Raw genomic sequence first — 15,868 nt, 5'->3', positions numbered from 1 at the left:
GATAAAAATATATTATGGGAAGTATATTAAGTTCACTTTGGAATAATTTCCATCTAACTGTAGTAGTTGTTGTATCCAACAGGTTTAGATTGACACACCAGAAAGAACTATCTAAAACAAAGTTCTGAAACAAGGTATAAAGAAAGGAAGAGACCATAGCTGAACTTGCAGAAAATTTGGAAAAGCTTGCCCAGTGATCTCAGTTACTTTACTTGGATGTTCCTTGAAATTTTGATTTCTTGGCATGTAACTTATTTATGTGTGGATTTGGTTGAAAGAAATAGGTATTAGTTTCTGAGGAAAACTTTGCAGTTGGCTTAGTTGTTTGGTTGGTTGTTTGACATTTTATGGATCAAAGCAACCAGGTTATCTGCACCAAACAACTGGTAAATTAAAAATAAAATAAAATAATTAAAATTCATAAAAAAGAACTATATTTAAACAAAATAGTTCAATTTTTGAATTAAAAACTTGAATAGTGTTAGAAAGGCCAATGGCCCTTAAAAAACTAAAAACATTTGTAAGGTGGACAGTGTTACCATCGCCAATGGCATTGTCCAGCATCAGGGGTAAACCTTGGACACAACGTGTCTGAAATGGTGCTATCGTTCAGAGTCATAATGATGGCACAAAAGTAAAATGTTGACTATTGTGACCTGAGTGTCTCACAAATCACATATGGATGCATTAGTCCCAGATAAAAGAAAACAATGAGTTAAAATACTGTGACCACTGCATAGTCTAGCTAGGATGACTTCTTTCCAATCCTTATGGAAACAAGATGGTCAAAGTCAATAGAGGGTTTTATCTGGAAAAGCTTGTTTTCACGTTGCTCACTCCAAGCTGACTGCCAACTGGTGCTGAGCTGAGCTTTGAATATGGGACCTTATTCCATGTATGGAACAGGTACAGCAGTGAATAGCTCCAGAGCAGACAGGCATAACTGCAGCATCAGCAAGTTTGTTCCCACAAATACCAACATGGCCTGGTATCCAGAAGAACTGGATAGTAGTAAATGTTAAAACAAAATGAGCCAGTTGGTTTTGAACTAACAAGAAGTGATTCCAGAGCCACTAGAAATCTAAGCAAGTCAGTATAGATAGTACAATTTAAGTACTGCTTAGCTTCTACGCGATTCAGAGCAAGAGAAGTGGTGTACAGTTCAGCATTGAACACAGAAATTGTAGAGATAAGATTCTGTGCATAATCACCAAATTGCAACAAACTATGGCAGAGCCCACAAAATCACCTGATTTTGAACCATCCATTTTAAGGAATAATGTGTTAAAGCCAGTATGGTATAAGAACTTCTCCAATAGGATATCAAAAAGAGGAAAGTATTACAATTATGGGAAATATGGCACTTACATTTGAGACTGTAAGGAATCAATAGCTGTTATTAATTCAAGTAAACAATATTTCAGGATGCCTAAGAGCCTAACCAGATCAAAGAGAACAACAAACTAATGAGATACTGCAGATACTAGAACTAGTTGGATTTGTGAAGCAAAATCCACCTGAAGATAATCCATCTACACCTACATTGTTTGAGCAAAATTATCCAGAAGTCCATGGATTCACTGGTGGAAAATCTTGCAGTTTATTGTTCAACACTAGTTCTACAGCAACAATTATTTGACCTAATTTGTTAATGAAACTGTGACCCAACAAAGATGTTTCCATTTTTGCTTCACTGATTTTTTTGAAACTTGTTACAAAAGTATCTGAACTCATTACCATCTTTTTTTCATTATTTTCACAAAATTCTTCACAAGTCCAGAAAAATATGAAGTTCGAGCAGAAACACATTTTGAGGGTTGACTAAAGATTGATACTTGATATTCTGTGTCCCTGGTATACAATTTTATCTCACTGGCTATTCCTTTTCTTTTGTATACCTACTTTGCAAGCCTAGCATTAGGGAAATAACTTTTGGAGCACCAGCACCACATATGTTCCACCTGTGGTGATCAATGGCTTATTTTTCCCATTGTGGAAAAGTAAATTTTTTCAGATTACCCTCAGATTAGTCTGTAAGAAAATTTCCATTCTTTACAATGACGTTCAGTACATAACTCTTCTATCAACAGTTTTGTAGAAACATGAAGTGTTTTGCATGCTGTAATGAGAAGTAAAACCTTGTTGGCAACTTTGTTAAATTAATACTCTCGGTACTGGAATTAATAAATTAATTTAAATTGAGAGCCAAGAAATTTCCCATGCTGGTTTGGTAGGAACAAGTCAGAAACCAGATTGTAGCTCAACTTGTGTGATAATATAAGGCAGTTTGTGTATCACAGGAAAAAAAATTACTAGATGAAGATGATTCATTATCGCCTTTGCAAGATAACTTTTGTTTCCTAATTTGATGGTGGATGTGACTCTGGGAGACCATCTTCATGAAGTAGTGGTGCCATTGCAGATACAATATCTGGATATTTATTATATTTTCCAGAAATGTAGCAGAAAGTGCATGGATGATTTTTGCACTTTCAGACTTTACTAAAAGCAGCCATTTCAAATAATTTCCAAAAGTATTAAAGAAAATTATGTTTACAAAACTAGAGCTTAAAAAAATTTTTAAACAGTTTTGCAGAATCAGTTTATACAGATAGTATGAAGCATCAAAAAAGACTGTTTTGATTGTATGTGAAGCAAGGCAAAGTGACCAATTTAGAGAGAGAGAGGCATCTGACTTTGTCTCATTTACGCTCAGTTGAGGGACTTTCTGAATGTTTTAGTAAACTGAGCATTCAAGAGTTATTATTCCTGGGTGGAGCAGATGAGCATGGGAATGAAGCAAAAGGGGTGGAATGTGCTTCAATTATATCGAGAGCAAATAGTATATATGAACAATATGTTTGTAGTTTTACACAAGTAACGTACAATTAATGTTTGAAGTTATCAAAAGTGTATGCCTCTTGCCCATTAAACTGTCCAACCAAACTCAGTTTCACAATATAAATAGCACTTCAGATAATGCTAATAAAATATTGAGATGTTACAGTAACTCAAAATCTACAGGTGAGGAAGTTCTGACTACATTTTTGAAATTAGCACCATCACATTGCTGTGGATTACTTGAGTTTTCTCCAGTAGTAAATTTTTTGTTGTCTAGTGTTATCCAAAATGTGCATATGGTGACTTCCAATAGATGTTTGTTATATGAAACTAATGTAAATCAAAAACTACCTTAGCCCTTTCGGCACAGTTGGCAACAGCAGTTGACTTGAAGGGTCAGCGCGGGCAGGCGATCTTCCTTTATTCCTGTTATTCTTATGTATTGAATTCAACATATATAGTATTGGGTACAACCACTGAATATTTCAGGGACTTTTGTTGAGTTATTGCTGAGATATCATGCTTTTAGTACTGATACCGTAATTAGTTGAAGTATCAAACATATGTATTCAGTGCCATGCCAAACATTAAAAGTTGTTATTCAGCACCGAAAGGGTTAAAGAAACACAAAACTAGGTGGAAGATTGAAATCCTACGAAACTAATGCAGTAGCTCATAAAGTTATGAAGCTGAATAGTTTTTATGCTTCTTCAGAGAAGGGTGAAAACTGACTGATTAATCAAATATAATTATTTATTAGTAAAAAACTAACTGTCCATCTCTAAGGCTGTATTAATCTTCATCCATCACGTGAACCTGATGATGACCGAAGAAGGTTGAAACATTGTTTGCTCCTCTACATAAAAGTTTTCTCAACCCAAACCAGCCATTTTTACATATATATTTTTCTTATTGAATAATATATTTTGCTAGTGCATGTTCTTTTCCCTGTAATTTAGGCTACCACCCATATAAAGGAGAATTGTTAAAATAGTGTGTCTTCCGATTAAAATGTAACACAATAAAGTGAACTCTTGTTTTAGCTTCTTTGAATTAAACAGGAATCATGAATCATCAACAACCATCAAACTGATTTTCAAATGCAAACTTGAGTAGGAATTTTTTGGATCATTTTGCAGCAATCAGCTGTAATCCAGTATTTGTCAGAACATTGTTATTATTAAAACAAAACAGCAGTCATTATAGTGTGACACAGAAAATACATGAATCTTAAGTTTTTGTTTCAGAAAACTTTGAACATGTTGACTTTGATCATCAATGAGCTGCTATCAAGAACAAGTTGCAACATGGAAAATGGTTGATTTACTTTAATACATGCATTAGTGATGCATTCATCACAGCACCATTTTATCAACCTCTAAATAGTCTAAAGTGAAATAAGGAAACTTGTGTTTATTCACAGTATAATAGTCTTGTTAGTTGATAATTATTACATAAGGGATGTGACAGATTGATTTATTCACATGTGCACGTTAAATTAAAAGACAATTTTACATATATGAATACAAATATTAATGAAATGTAAAATGTATATTTATACATCCCACAGTTAAAATATTTTCAAGTCTGTTTAATTCTTAAATATTGTGTGAATTGTGAAATGTCTTAACCAATGTATTCATTTCAAAAGGTTCATGCATAATGAGAGTGTCATTATAGAATTCCTTTACTCTGAAAATGGTAAAACTACCATCAAATATTTGTTCATTGGTATCTTGGAAGATATGAACAAAAAAATTGGTTGCTAATTTTAAATTTATGATGGCCCCTACACAAATAAGTATTTTTTTCATTTCTATATTATTTTGAACTTTTGAATCATAAAATTACTTTTGACACTAAAACTGAGCTATATGATATTTTGTTGTGTGGTACTATACTAAAAATCATCTTTAATTGTTTAAACTACTACTAGAACTTGATAACAAGGATTCATTGTGTTGATATGGGTTCTAAATCTAGGCTCTAGCCTAGCAAATGTATATTTTATCATGTCACTATGAAAAAAATATACTCAAACCTTTACACATTGATATATTCATTAAATGTTTATTTTTTTACAATCATAATCAGGCTGATGATTTTTCATGTATCATAATGAACAACATGCCAATATAATGATACTGTAAAAATTGAAAATTATTGTAAATTTATTTTTTGAATATTTCCATTTAACGTGAAACCAACGTCTGTGTTAAGTGTTTTCATAAAAGACCTGCACTGAACTATTTGTTTATAAATCTCTGTGCGTTCAAATGATAGGTTGTCTTGACGACTAGATTTCTTTGATAAAGAATTAGTGAATGTGTAACATTTCCATGAAAAGTGAATGTGATACTCCTGTTAGAAGAAAACATTTTGGCATTCTTGTGTTCAGTTTCACTAAATTGCCTTTTTCTCTATGCTTTGAAAATTGTGTTTTAATTGAGAAAAGTTGCAGGAAGAAATTCATTAACTCTTCTAAATGAAGTAATAGCCTTTTTTGTTGTTTCTAACGTTATTTTTATGTTATCAAGGACCAATGTTAATTTTCAAACTTCCCAGATTTTTTCTTTTACAAAAATGACTAGACAAACTAAATGCTAGATAACCTTTACCTAGGTAATTTAAGCATTTATTGTTAATTCTAACTTGTATTTCATTAGTAATTTAGAAAGAACAATGTATTTTCTCTGAGCTTTCCTAAAAAGTTTGTAATCGTATGTCTATTTATGTTAAACATCAACATGCTTGTTATAATTTTTGCATGTTGCTCAAAAATGTTAAAATTAATATTGCATACAAAGTATGTGTGTGAGATATAACATAAGTGTGTTATGCAGCATAAATAATTAATAAATTATTTGGAAGTTTCAAAATTGGTATTTTTTATATTCTAGTAAATAGGCTTAGTTATGAGATAACTACAATTTACATTCTGTATTGTATTAATGACTGCTTTAACTGTTGGCAGGATATCAATAATCAGAAGAAGTTTAACACATGTTACAAAAGTAAAGGATATTCTTCCTTAGAATATGGTGTATCTCACAAATTACTTGGCTCAAGGTTTGTGTATGTATATATACATATATATATATTATTACAAATTATTTAAGTTAGAATTAAGTTCTCACAGAGTTGAAAATAGCTAATAGCAATAAGGTTGAAGTTGCTTGAATTTCAGCTTGTGATTGTAAGAGGAAAAGGCTTTCAGTTTTAAGTTATTACTTACCATCAGGTTAAACTCATAAAATTAATGAGAAATTATAGTGTGATAAAGTATTTAGTAGTTAATGAGGTTATAAATATGGGAGATTTTAATTTGAAATATAATAATTGGGAAATGTTAGAGTTATGAGGGAAACAGGTTTTTAAAAACTGTTTAGAATGGTCTTCATCACTTGGTCAGGGAACCTGTTAAAATTAATACAGTTTTAGATTTATTGTTACCATCTAATATAAAATTGATTGATAAGGTTGGAGATTGGGTGCAAGTGATCATTGCTCAGTTAGGTTTGATGTTTTGCTGCATATGGAAATTAAGGAGTAATGAGATTTTAAGTCCAAATTTCAAAATGACTAATCATTAAGGGACAAGATAAGAATTATCTGTTGTGAATTGTGCAACTGCATCAATTATAATCAGTGATCAAATGCAGAAAAAATATTTCAAATAAAACAAAATTGTGTTGATGTGGAAATCTTTCCTTATTAATCTCTTGACACTCTTTGAAGAGATTACTGCTTATGTAAATAGGAACAATGTTATAGAACAAAGATGCATTAACTGGAGATACTGATCAAGTGCAGAAGAATTTGTCTTAAATTCATACATATTCAACTCTGAAATTGTTTTCTCTTAAAAAAGAAAGAGTTAGAATCTAATTGAAGAGTTTTTAGATTGTTAATGAAATTTATACATCATCATTTTTTTGTACTTAATGGTGATAATCGTAAAAGAAAGGCAAATATAATTTTTTTCATGTTAGTAGGTGTTATTACTTAGCTATTTTTCTTTTAAGGCAGTTGACCTTTGGAATGGGTTGTCTTCAGATGTGATAGAAGTATTTAATTTAGGTAAGGCTTGATTTGGTTCAACTGCATCTTGCATTCAAATCATCAAGTGACAACCCTCCACCAATAGGAATGCAACACAACCTCTGACATGCAACTCCCTCTATTCGATTCTAACAAACTATTACTTCTTGTTTGGCAGTGCTATCATCAAGACATTTTTGTTTGTACTCTTTTCCTATGTTTTTTTTTAAATTCCATACTTGTTTCTTCCTTTATTTTCTCATCCCATGCAGCATGGTCTTCTCCAGGTGATTAAGGTCATCCTTGCTGCTCTATGTCAGGTGTTTCTGATTGCTCCTTCCTGGTTGACACAGATCTGTTTTTATGAATTGCTTCAACTCAATCTGTTCTTTTTGTTCTGAATCGACTTTTTCCTATCATCCACTTTGGTGACTCATGTTGCAGGTTCTTTTCTTTTTCTCTCTTTTCCTTCTATCTCCCACCTTTAATTTCAGACAGATCCAGTTTATCTTGTACATTTAATACCTGCTCTGGGTTGCTTCATTGCCTTCAAGACTTTTTTCTATTGGTTCCTTTTCCTGCTGTTTCTTTCCATAGCATCACTCCTCTGTTTGTGACTTTTTCCTTTCTCCCTTACCCCTTTTGATTTGATTGGCTTTTTCTTTGTTTTTCTTTTCCCCATAATCAGTTCCTGGTGTCTTCATTCTCATTAGTCACCTTTTCTTTTATTTGCATCTCATCCTCATCCTACATTGGAGGTACTTCTTTTGTCAAACACTGGGACTACACCTCTTACATTTATCTCCCATTTTCTGCTTTGGGTAGTTTTCCACTTTGTCAGGGTGCTATCTTCCATCTGTCTTCATCGTTAATTTTTCATTGAGGATGTCAACTAGTGAAAGATACCTTTTTTGTGTGAATGTATACATACATCATTTTTTCCAGGTCATGTCCATTTTTTCTCTATTGATTCCACTTTGTGGTGAGTGGTGCCTATCCAGGTATACTTAAACTATTCATATTTGCATTGTAAGGCCATGATGACTTAAGAATTGTTATTTCCTTGGTCAGTAAACACACACTGTTGAGGTGAAGTGATCCACAACATCACATGTATGTTTTCCTCAAGATATATTTGCTTCATTAATGTGCTCATCCTGAACCATACTCACCCATGAATTTCATGGTTAAACAGAAAAGGATACCTGCCCATCCCCATACTTTCAATTAAATAAATCAGGTATGGTCTGTTTCTCAAAATAGGATTTTCATGGTCACCTATTGTACTATCTGTGATGTTGACATTTCTCCAGACTCTTCACCACATTTTATCCCACCTTTTTCATTCGTGTAGTATGGGATTCCTTTTCACTTTCTTGTTCAAAGCTGCTGGGATGGTGGAACATGGAGATATCTTTCTGAATATGTGTATTTCCTTACTCAGTTATACACTTGTTCTCTGTACTCATGTTGTGAATCACCTTGGCAGAACATGCAGATTAATATGATTCTTCCTCTTATGCTACCCTTCGATGAAATTTCTTTTACCAAGAATGTTATCATGCTGAGGGCAGTACCTGTTAGGTTGGTTTTGAGTGAGATAGTTTACATGTCAGAGACATCTTACTATACTGATTGTTGGGTTCTTGGATTGGTCAAACAATTTATCACATTTCTGTCATGTGTCCTGTTCAAAGGTTGGGTGATAGAAGCTTCCCTCTGGTCTGCTGAACTTGAGGTGAAAATGGTATGATCCTTTTTCCTACTCCCACCAGATGGCTGGGTTTTATTTTTTAGTTGACTTGCTGCCAGTTTGATCCTCTTTCTTACCCCCATATGAATGCTAGTTCCAAGTGACTGGATTTTAGGTTGTAGTTAACTTACTGATAGTATGATTCTCATTCTACCCCCATATAGATATAGGTTCCCAGCAGCTGGGTTTTGGATGCAGCTGACTGGCATGTATAGTCCGTCATACACTAGACACTGTACATATAGAGGAATATCCTTTTACTTTCACCCACACTGATATACTATATGAGATAGAGATTTCAATATTATATGGTTCAGATTCTTATCCAGCAGTTGTTTTTCCCCTTTTGGATGTGTTTCTCCCAATACCACCTAAGTTTTCAACACCTCTTTACACACTGGACAAGAGTGTACCAGGTGTGAAAGAGGTTTCAGTTTCCCACATTATGATCCTCTACTATGAGAATCTACTCTTTTAGGATGTTTTTCAGATGCTTCTTTCATTCCATTGCACTGGTCTCTCCATCTATTCAATGTGTAACATGCCATATCAGAAGTTATAATTTTTCCTATTCTGAAATTGTATTTCTGAGAGTTACTTACTTCCACTTATGTTTCCTATCTTTCCTTAATACTGAAATCCAGTGCTTCCACTTTCTGCCAAAATTCAAAGTGATAGTTCAGAAGAATTTAATAGAGGGAGTTGCATTGCATCAGGAGGGTGTGTTGCATGATAATTTGTATGAAAGATGCAGTTGAACCATATTGATCTTGGGATATGTGAGAGCTCAAGGCTTGTGGTAGGCAAAAATAAATTTGCATACAGAGAGCAAAATTAAACAAGAATATTTATATGAGAGAAGGTATGTACCTATCATAAATATTTACAGTATAGGAAAATTATAAACTGTACAGGTTTTTAATTTATTTACTTTTGTTGAATAATTTTTGAGTTTTAACATTTTTACTATGAGTGCTAATGTTTACAAGTATTTAATATTTGTATTCATGAGCATTTTAACATTTTGGAAAAAGGATTAAAAATGGAAAGTGGGTTTTGATTAATGTAAGTCACAAATTTAAATATTTTTTTGTTTCTTTGATGTTGTTGTGATTAATGTTTTTGCACTGTTTGAATTTCGACTTTGAATATATTTTTTTTTAAACAACAGAGGCCCAGCTGGCAAATTTGTTCCTCCAGTAACTAGTAAAAGCACTTTGGAAGGGAGTGAAAAGTATGTTTAAAGATCTTACTCATTTTTCAGCTAAGTTAAAATTTGCTTATAATTACATACAGTATCTGTAATAAATTAATGATTATTTGGTTCAAAAGAAACTTTTATTTTTCATAGATGTTTTCTTCTTCAAAAACTCCCAGGTGGAAATTCCTCTTCAGTTGATGTTACAGATGAAAGATTAAAGAATATTGATCCTAAAATGATAGAGGTTATGATGAGTGAGGTGTGTTGTTTCCATGGATCATATTTAGTTTGATATATATGCTGTTGGGTTTTACCATGAAAAGAATTGCTGTGTGACATTGCCATTCACATTAATTTTTTAACATTAAAACTTATGCCTTCAACTGGTATTGACTAATGGGTTTATTATGCTATGAATCAATTATCGTAATTTTTTCAGCAAAAGCATCTTGTTAATACAATCCAGACTGCTTTAATGTATCCTTACTTTCATTTTACTTCAAACAGATAATGGATCATGGCCCACCTGTTACCTGGGATGATATAGCTGGTCTGGAATTTGCTAAGAAGACTATTATGGAGATTGTTGTCTGGCCTATGCTTAGACCGTATGATTTTTTTTTTAGTAACGTTTACATTCTACACCTTAGTTTTACCTTGGTAGTATTTCATGAAGTGAAAATTTTGTTTAGGTTTTTAGCCTACTTATTAACTTTCTTCTTGTTATTTTAATAGAAAGTTGCAATATTTCCAAGTATTACTCATAATGTATAGTGTAACTATAATTCTGTTTGTAAGTTTTATTCTTGTAATTATCTCTACAGGTTAGTGTTTATGAATGTATATGACATATTTTTTTATCTACAATTTGACACATTAACCCTTAAACTGCAGAAATGTTGTAAATCCTTGTGAAAATTAATTGAAACAAGACGGAAAATTAAAATTTTTTCAGTTTTTTGCGTTTTATTTCTGAGAATCCAAAAATTACTCACAAATTAATACATGATATGACCGCCTTTATTTTTCAGAAGATCATTAATCCACTTTGGCATCGTGTCCACGAGTTGACTACAATCTTTACTAATTTTTGGATCGCGGTACCACACCTCAATTATGGCCTCAATTAGCTTATCTTTTGTAGTACAGTCTTTTCCCCGAAGTCTTTCTTTACAAATTGCCCAAAGATTTTCAATAGGATTTAAGTCCGGAGAGTTTCCAGGCCAGTTCAGCACCTTTAGTTGTGTTGTATTCATAAAATTCTTCACAAGTTTCGATGTGTGGCACAGAGCCAGATCTTGCTGAAAAATGCCAGATTCACTTGGAAATCTCTTTCAATTCTGGAACAACTCTTCTCTGCAAAACTTCGATATACTGTGGTCCTCCCATCATACCTTCTACGATATGTAAGTCTCCAACGCTATAGTAGCTGAAAAAGTCCCAAAACATTTTCTTCAAGGGATGTTTTACTAACTGATTGATGTGAGATTTTCGAAGTTTCTCGCCTGGAGATCTGCGAACATGCAAACTTCTTTGACCCTGTACGAAAAAATCGACTGTTAAAGGAAATCAGCAGGTCCAGCGAGCCTACACCAGCCACCATGCTGAAAATATTGTAAAATGATCATTTGTTTCAATTAATTTGCACAAGGGTGTAGGTAGCAGCAACAATTGCTGAAGGCTGCTGTTTAAGAGTTAACTTTGCCCTTATTAATGTCTCACAAAGTTAAAGTTTTTTTGTTTTTTTTAGCAAGGATTCCAAAATTGAACTTATTTATTTAAAAAATTGCTAAGTTTACTCTGTAGCTGTTGAGATTGTTGCATTTTCATTTTTGAACCTTATTATATTGATAAATTGTTCTTTCTTATTTTATTTTTTCCAGTGATATTTTTACAGGATTAAGAGGCCCACCAAAAGGAATTTTGTTATTTGGGCCACCTGGTACAGGCAAAACATTGATAGGTAATTTACAACAGTTGTAACTTTAAATGTATCTTTATGTATTCCTTTACTGTTGAAAAATAGTTATTTAAACAAAGTCACCATTGACCCATCTATCTATCTGTCAATCTTAAGTATCTTTTCATATATTATAACATTTTGGAGCAACTGTGTGATTAGAAAGAACAAAGTGTACTGAACATCAAGTAATATGCAATTCCTGTATTTGGTGTAAATGTTTTTGTATTGATTTCTTTAAGAAAGTACTGTTAGTATGACATTAGTAATATTTGAAAGTTTTTGAATACTTATCAATCTTATATTACTTCCAGGAAAATGTATAGCTAGTCAATCAAAGGCAACTTTTTTCTGCATCAGTGCATCTTCTCTCACTTCAAAGTGGGTTAGTAATTTTCTTAAATATTATACATGAAAATTAAGTCCTTAGAGAAATAAGGTAACAATAAGAACAATAAATATAATCAAAATGCTAAGAGAAAAGGTTCATGTTAGGAACTAAACCAAGACCAATCTCAATATTAATTTCTTTTTTCAGAAATGTTAATTAATACTTTTATAGGCTGAAATTACTTTTAAACAATGCCTTACTTTAGACAAAATAAGATATACTCGGTATATAGGAAATTAATCAATAATAATTCATCAAGTGTAAAGAAGTTAAGCAAAGGTATGCATTAAGCTAAGCATAATCTGAGTTCATTTCAAATCACTTCCTTGAAATTCATTTCAGTAAAGTCTACTTACAACAAAAATTAGCTCCTAAATCTATACAATGTAAACTTAATACTTCAAATGCATGTTTGGATATCTCTATATTGCCTTGTCTACATCACCATCTCTGGAAAAGAACAACTTCATCTTGCCTCTTGATAGCCATTTTAGAGTTAATCTAACCATAGGTAAAAGCAAAGATCCATGAGATTATAACATAACATTTTGGGGCAGCATGGAACCTATTAGTCCATCTTGGTTGTTTCACACTCTGACCTTTTTTTTTTTTTTTACAAAAAAACACTTAAAACCAGTCCTTATCATTCATGTACTTATCAAGCATTTTCATAAACTCATTTAAATTTACTGCCTACATTTGAAGGCAAGCCATTCCAAATGCCAACACCCTGTTAGCAAACTAAAACTGTCTCAGCTAAAGATGACTCCTCCCCTGTGAAAATTTATACTTGGGTTTCCTAGTCATATTATTTTTACTGTTAAATATGAAAAAAGATGATGCATCAACACTATTGACTCCATTTTCAATCAGATACCTTTTAATTCTTCTTTTTCAAGAGGAAATAATGTGAGAGATTTGAGCCACCCTTCATATGACAACCTCTTCATCCAAGTCACCATTCTAGTGACTCTTCTCTGAACTCTTTCCAATAATTTGATGTCTTTTTTAAGGTAATAAACCCAAGACTGAACACAGTATTTTAAATGTAGCCTAACCAGTAACCTGTACAATGAAATTATAATCTGTTTAAAGTTGTATTCAATATTTCTTTGGATGCAACCTAAAATCCTATTTCCCTACCATTAGCAACAGTACACTGTTTGGATGGCTTTAGAAACAAGCAACTATTAAACCAATATCCTATATTTCATGGCACTTTTAAGGTTATACCTATATAAACTACACTTATAATTCAAATTATGATAACCCACATGCATTATCTTACATTTATTATGATTAAAACCCATCTGCCATTCATTTGTCTAACTCACTAAATTATCTAAATTCTTTTGTAAAGCACCAGCATCCTCTTCACAGCTAATGCCCAAGACCTTAATATAATTTGCAAATTTAAGTAATGTCTTGACTATTTCTTAATCTAAGTCACTGATGTAAATTAATAAGAACAAAGATCTTAAGACTGAGCCCTGATGAATCTTACTTGTGACATTAATCCAGTCTGACTGAACTCCATTCATAACAGTTTTCTGCTTTTTTCCATCCAACCACTCTTCTATCCAGTTTGCTAACATATCTCTCTCTCACCTGTAGAGACATTTTCTTTTGCAAGTTTTTTTTATTTGGCATCTTGTTAAATTATTTCTAAGAATCTAAATACATCAAATCTACACCCTTGCTCTCATCTACATAAGCAATAACATTTTCAAAGAATGTCAAAAGATTTGTAAGGCAAGATATTCTCTTTGTGAAACCTCAATTACTACCCAGTAAAATTCTAAACTTTGTTAAACGACTTTGCAAAGCATCTTTTAACAGACTTTCCAACAGTTTTTCCACAACTGATGTAAGATTAGTGGGTTTATAATTACTGGGACACTTTTTATCACCTTCCTTGAAAAGAAAAGTTACATTAGCTAACGTTCAGCAGTAGTACAGCAATAGTAATAAGTGTCTCACATATTCAATTTTTATCCTCCTTAAAAACCATTGTGGAAGGGTTATTTAGCCCAGGAGACTTTTTTGTTTTTTTTAAATTCTCAATTTCTTTTTTTAACCTGCTCAGAACTAATGCAGTCATCTTGTTTGATCTCATTTTCATTTACCAGTTGTTCAAGATGTGGAATACTACTTAAAGCTTTGCTGGTAAAACCCAAAGAAAAAGCAAAATTTAATGACCCACGATCTTATAATTATCATCAGTTACTAGCCTTCCTTTATCATTTCTCAAGGTTACTACCCCTATTCTATTTACACTTAATGTATTTAAAGACATTTTTACTGTTTATTTTTACATTTTAAGTCAACTTTTTTTCATGCATCCTTTTTGATGTCCTAATTTCCTGTTTTACCAACTTTCTTGACATTCTATAATCTTCTAAGTCTCCTGTCATTCAAGGTCAATTTAAATTTCCTAACTTTATGATGCTTTTCTTCAGTGTTATCTCTGTGGGTCAACCTAGTTTTTACTTGCAGCTAAACTTTTTCTTTCTATAAGTAATATGTTTATCTTGTATATTTAAAAAATTATCTTTAAAAATGTTCACATCTGATCAGTGTCTTCAGCTGCCCATTTCACAAAAGATACTTCTTGTCACATCCATTCAAAATTTGCTTTTTTGAAATTTGTAACCAAAATATCATTATTTCCCATTTCCATATGCAGCAGAACATTGAACCTAATGGAGCAATAATCACTTGCACCCAGATGTTCCACAGTTTCTATTTTCTCAATAATTTTTATATTTGAAATTAGCAATAATTTTAAAATAGCATTGTTTTTAGTAGGTTTCTTGACTAAAAAAATTCATTCTGAGCAGTTTCCAAAAACCTTTTTCCCTCATTGTTTGACTCAAGCATTTCCCATCTATTTGCCTGAAATTAAAACCACTCATAATTATGATTTCATTAACAGCTGAAATCGTAAGCTTATTGTGTAAAGTTTCTCACCTATTTCATCATTATCCATTGATAATCTAGCCACTGTATGCATCGAGGAATATTTTTTATTCTCACCCACATTGATGTATTATATGGGTGCTTTGGTTGTATGTAACAAATTCCCACTAAAAACCCTTTTCCTTTATATCCACTAACAGAAACCTAAATAGATTCAATCTCCTTGCTGTTATCTTTAATATTTTCAACCTTAACAGGATGTAACTCATATTTTAAATACAAAGCCATTTCTTCCCCCTCTTTTCAATAATACTCTATTTCTATTAAATAGCTTGTAATTCTGTATTTCAAGGAATTTTGTGTAATCAAAAACCATCTATGTTTAACCATGTTTCCATTATTCCCATTACACAAAATCCTCCATTCCTGCTAATGCTCTAAAGTCATCTGTTTTATTCCTTATACTTCTGTAATTACAGTAGGAACAATTAAGCCTGCCCTTATAAATAATTTTATACTCATTTCCTATTCTAAACTTTTCTCTACCCTTATTCTTTATACATTTACTTTTTCCTGGCCCTCAACACTGTCTAGTCCCAGCATAAAACTTCCCTTACAGCTGAGTTAATAGTCTTAACAAACAAGCCAGCCACTACTATTCAAGTGTAAACCATCCATTCCAAAAGCTCCTTTCTTTTACTCAATAATTTCCACAAGTCCAATCAGCCTGTCTTCTCATCCTTATATACTGACCTAAACCTA

General features: G+C 32.3%; 1 protein-coding gene across 9 annotated transcripts in view; it reads left to right on the top strand.

Moving 5' to 3' along the window:
• Positions 1-15,868, top strand: part of LOC143249083 (fidgetin-like protein 1) — a 51,886-nt gene that overhangs the window by 18,741 nt on the left and 17,277 nt on the right. For 5 of the 9 annotated variants that reach the window (XM_076498313.1, XM_076498307.1, XM_076498306.1 and 2 more), the window contains 6 exons: positions 5,816-5,916; positions 9,807-9,869; positions 9,987-10,095; positions 10,344-10,444; positions 11,720-11,799; positions 12,111-12,181. In XM_076498313.1, the coding sequence (XP_076354428.1) occupies positions 5,816-5,916; positions 9,807-9,869; positions 9,987-10,095; positions 10,344-10,444; positions 11,720-11,799; positions 12,111-12,181 (525 nt within the window). The remainder of the gene's footprint in view (positions 1-5,815; positions 5,917-9,806; positions 9,870-9,986; positions 10,096-10,343; positions 10,445-11,719; positions 11,800-12,110; positions 12,182-15,868) is intronic. The other 4 variants (XM_076498311.1, XM_076498310.1, XM_076498312.1 and 1 more) reach the window with 2 other exon arrangements.

The sequence above is a fragment of the Tachypleus tridentatus genome, chromosome 4 (assembly GCF_004210375.1).
Source record: "Tachypleus tridentatus isolate NWPU-2018 chromosome 4, ASM421037v1, whole genome shotgun sequence".
In the NCBI taxonomy this organism is placed as follows: domain Eukaryota; kingdom Metazoa; phylum Arthropoda; class Merostomata; order Xiphosura; family Limulidae; genus Tachypleus; species Tachypleus tridentatus.
The sequence above is the reverse complement of the archived record's forward strand: the minus strand, read 5'-3'. Positions and strand labels throughout refer to the sequence as shown.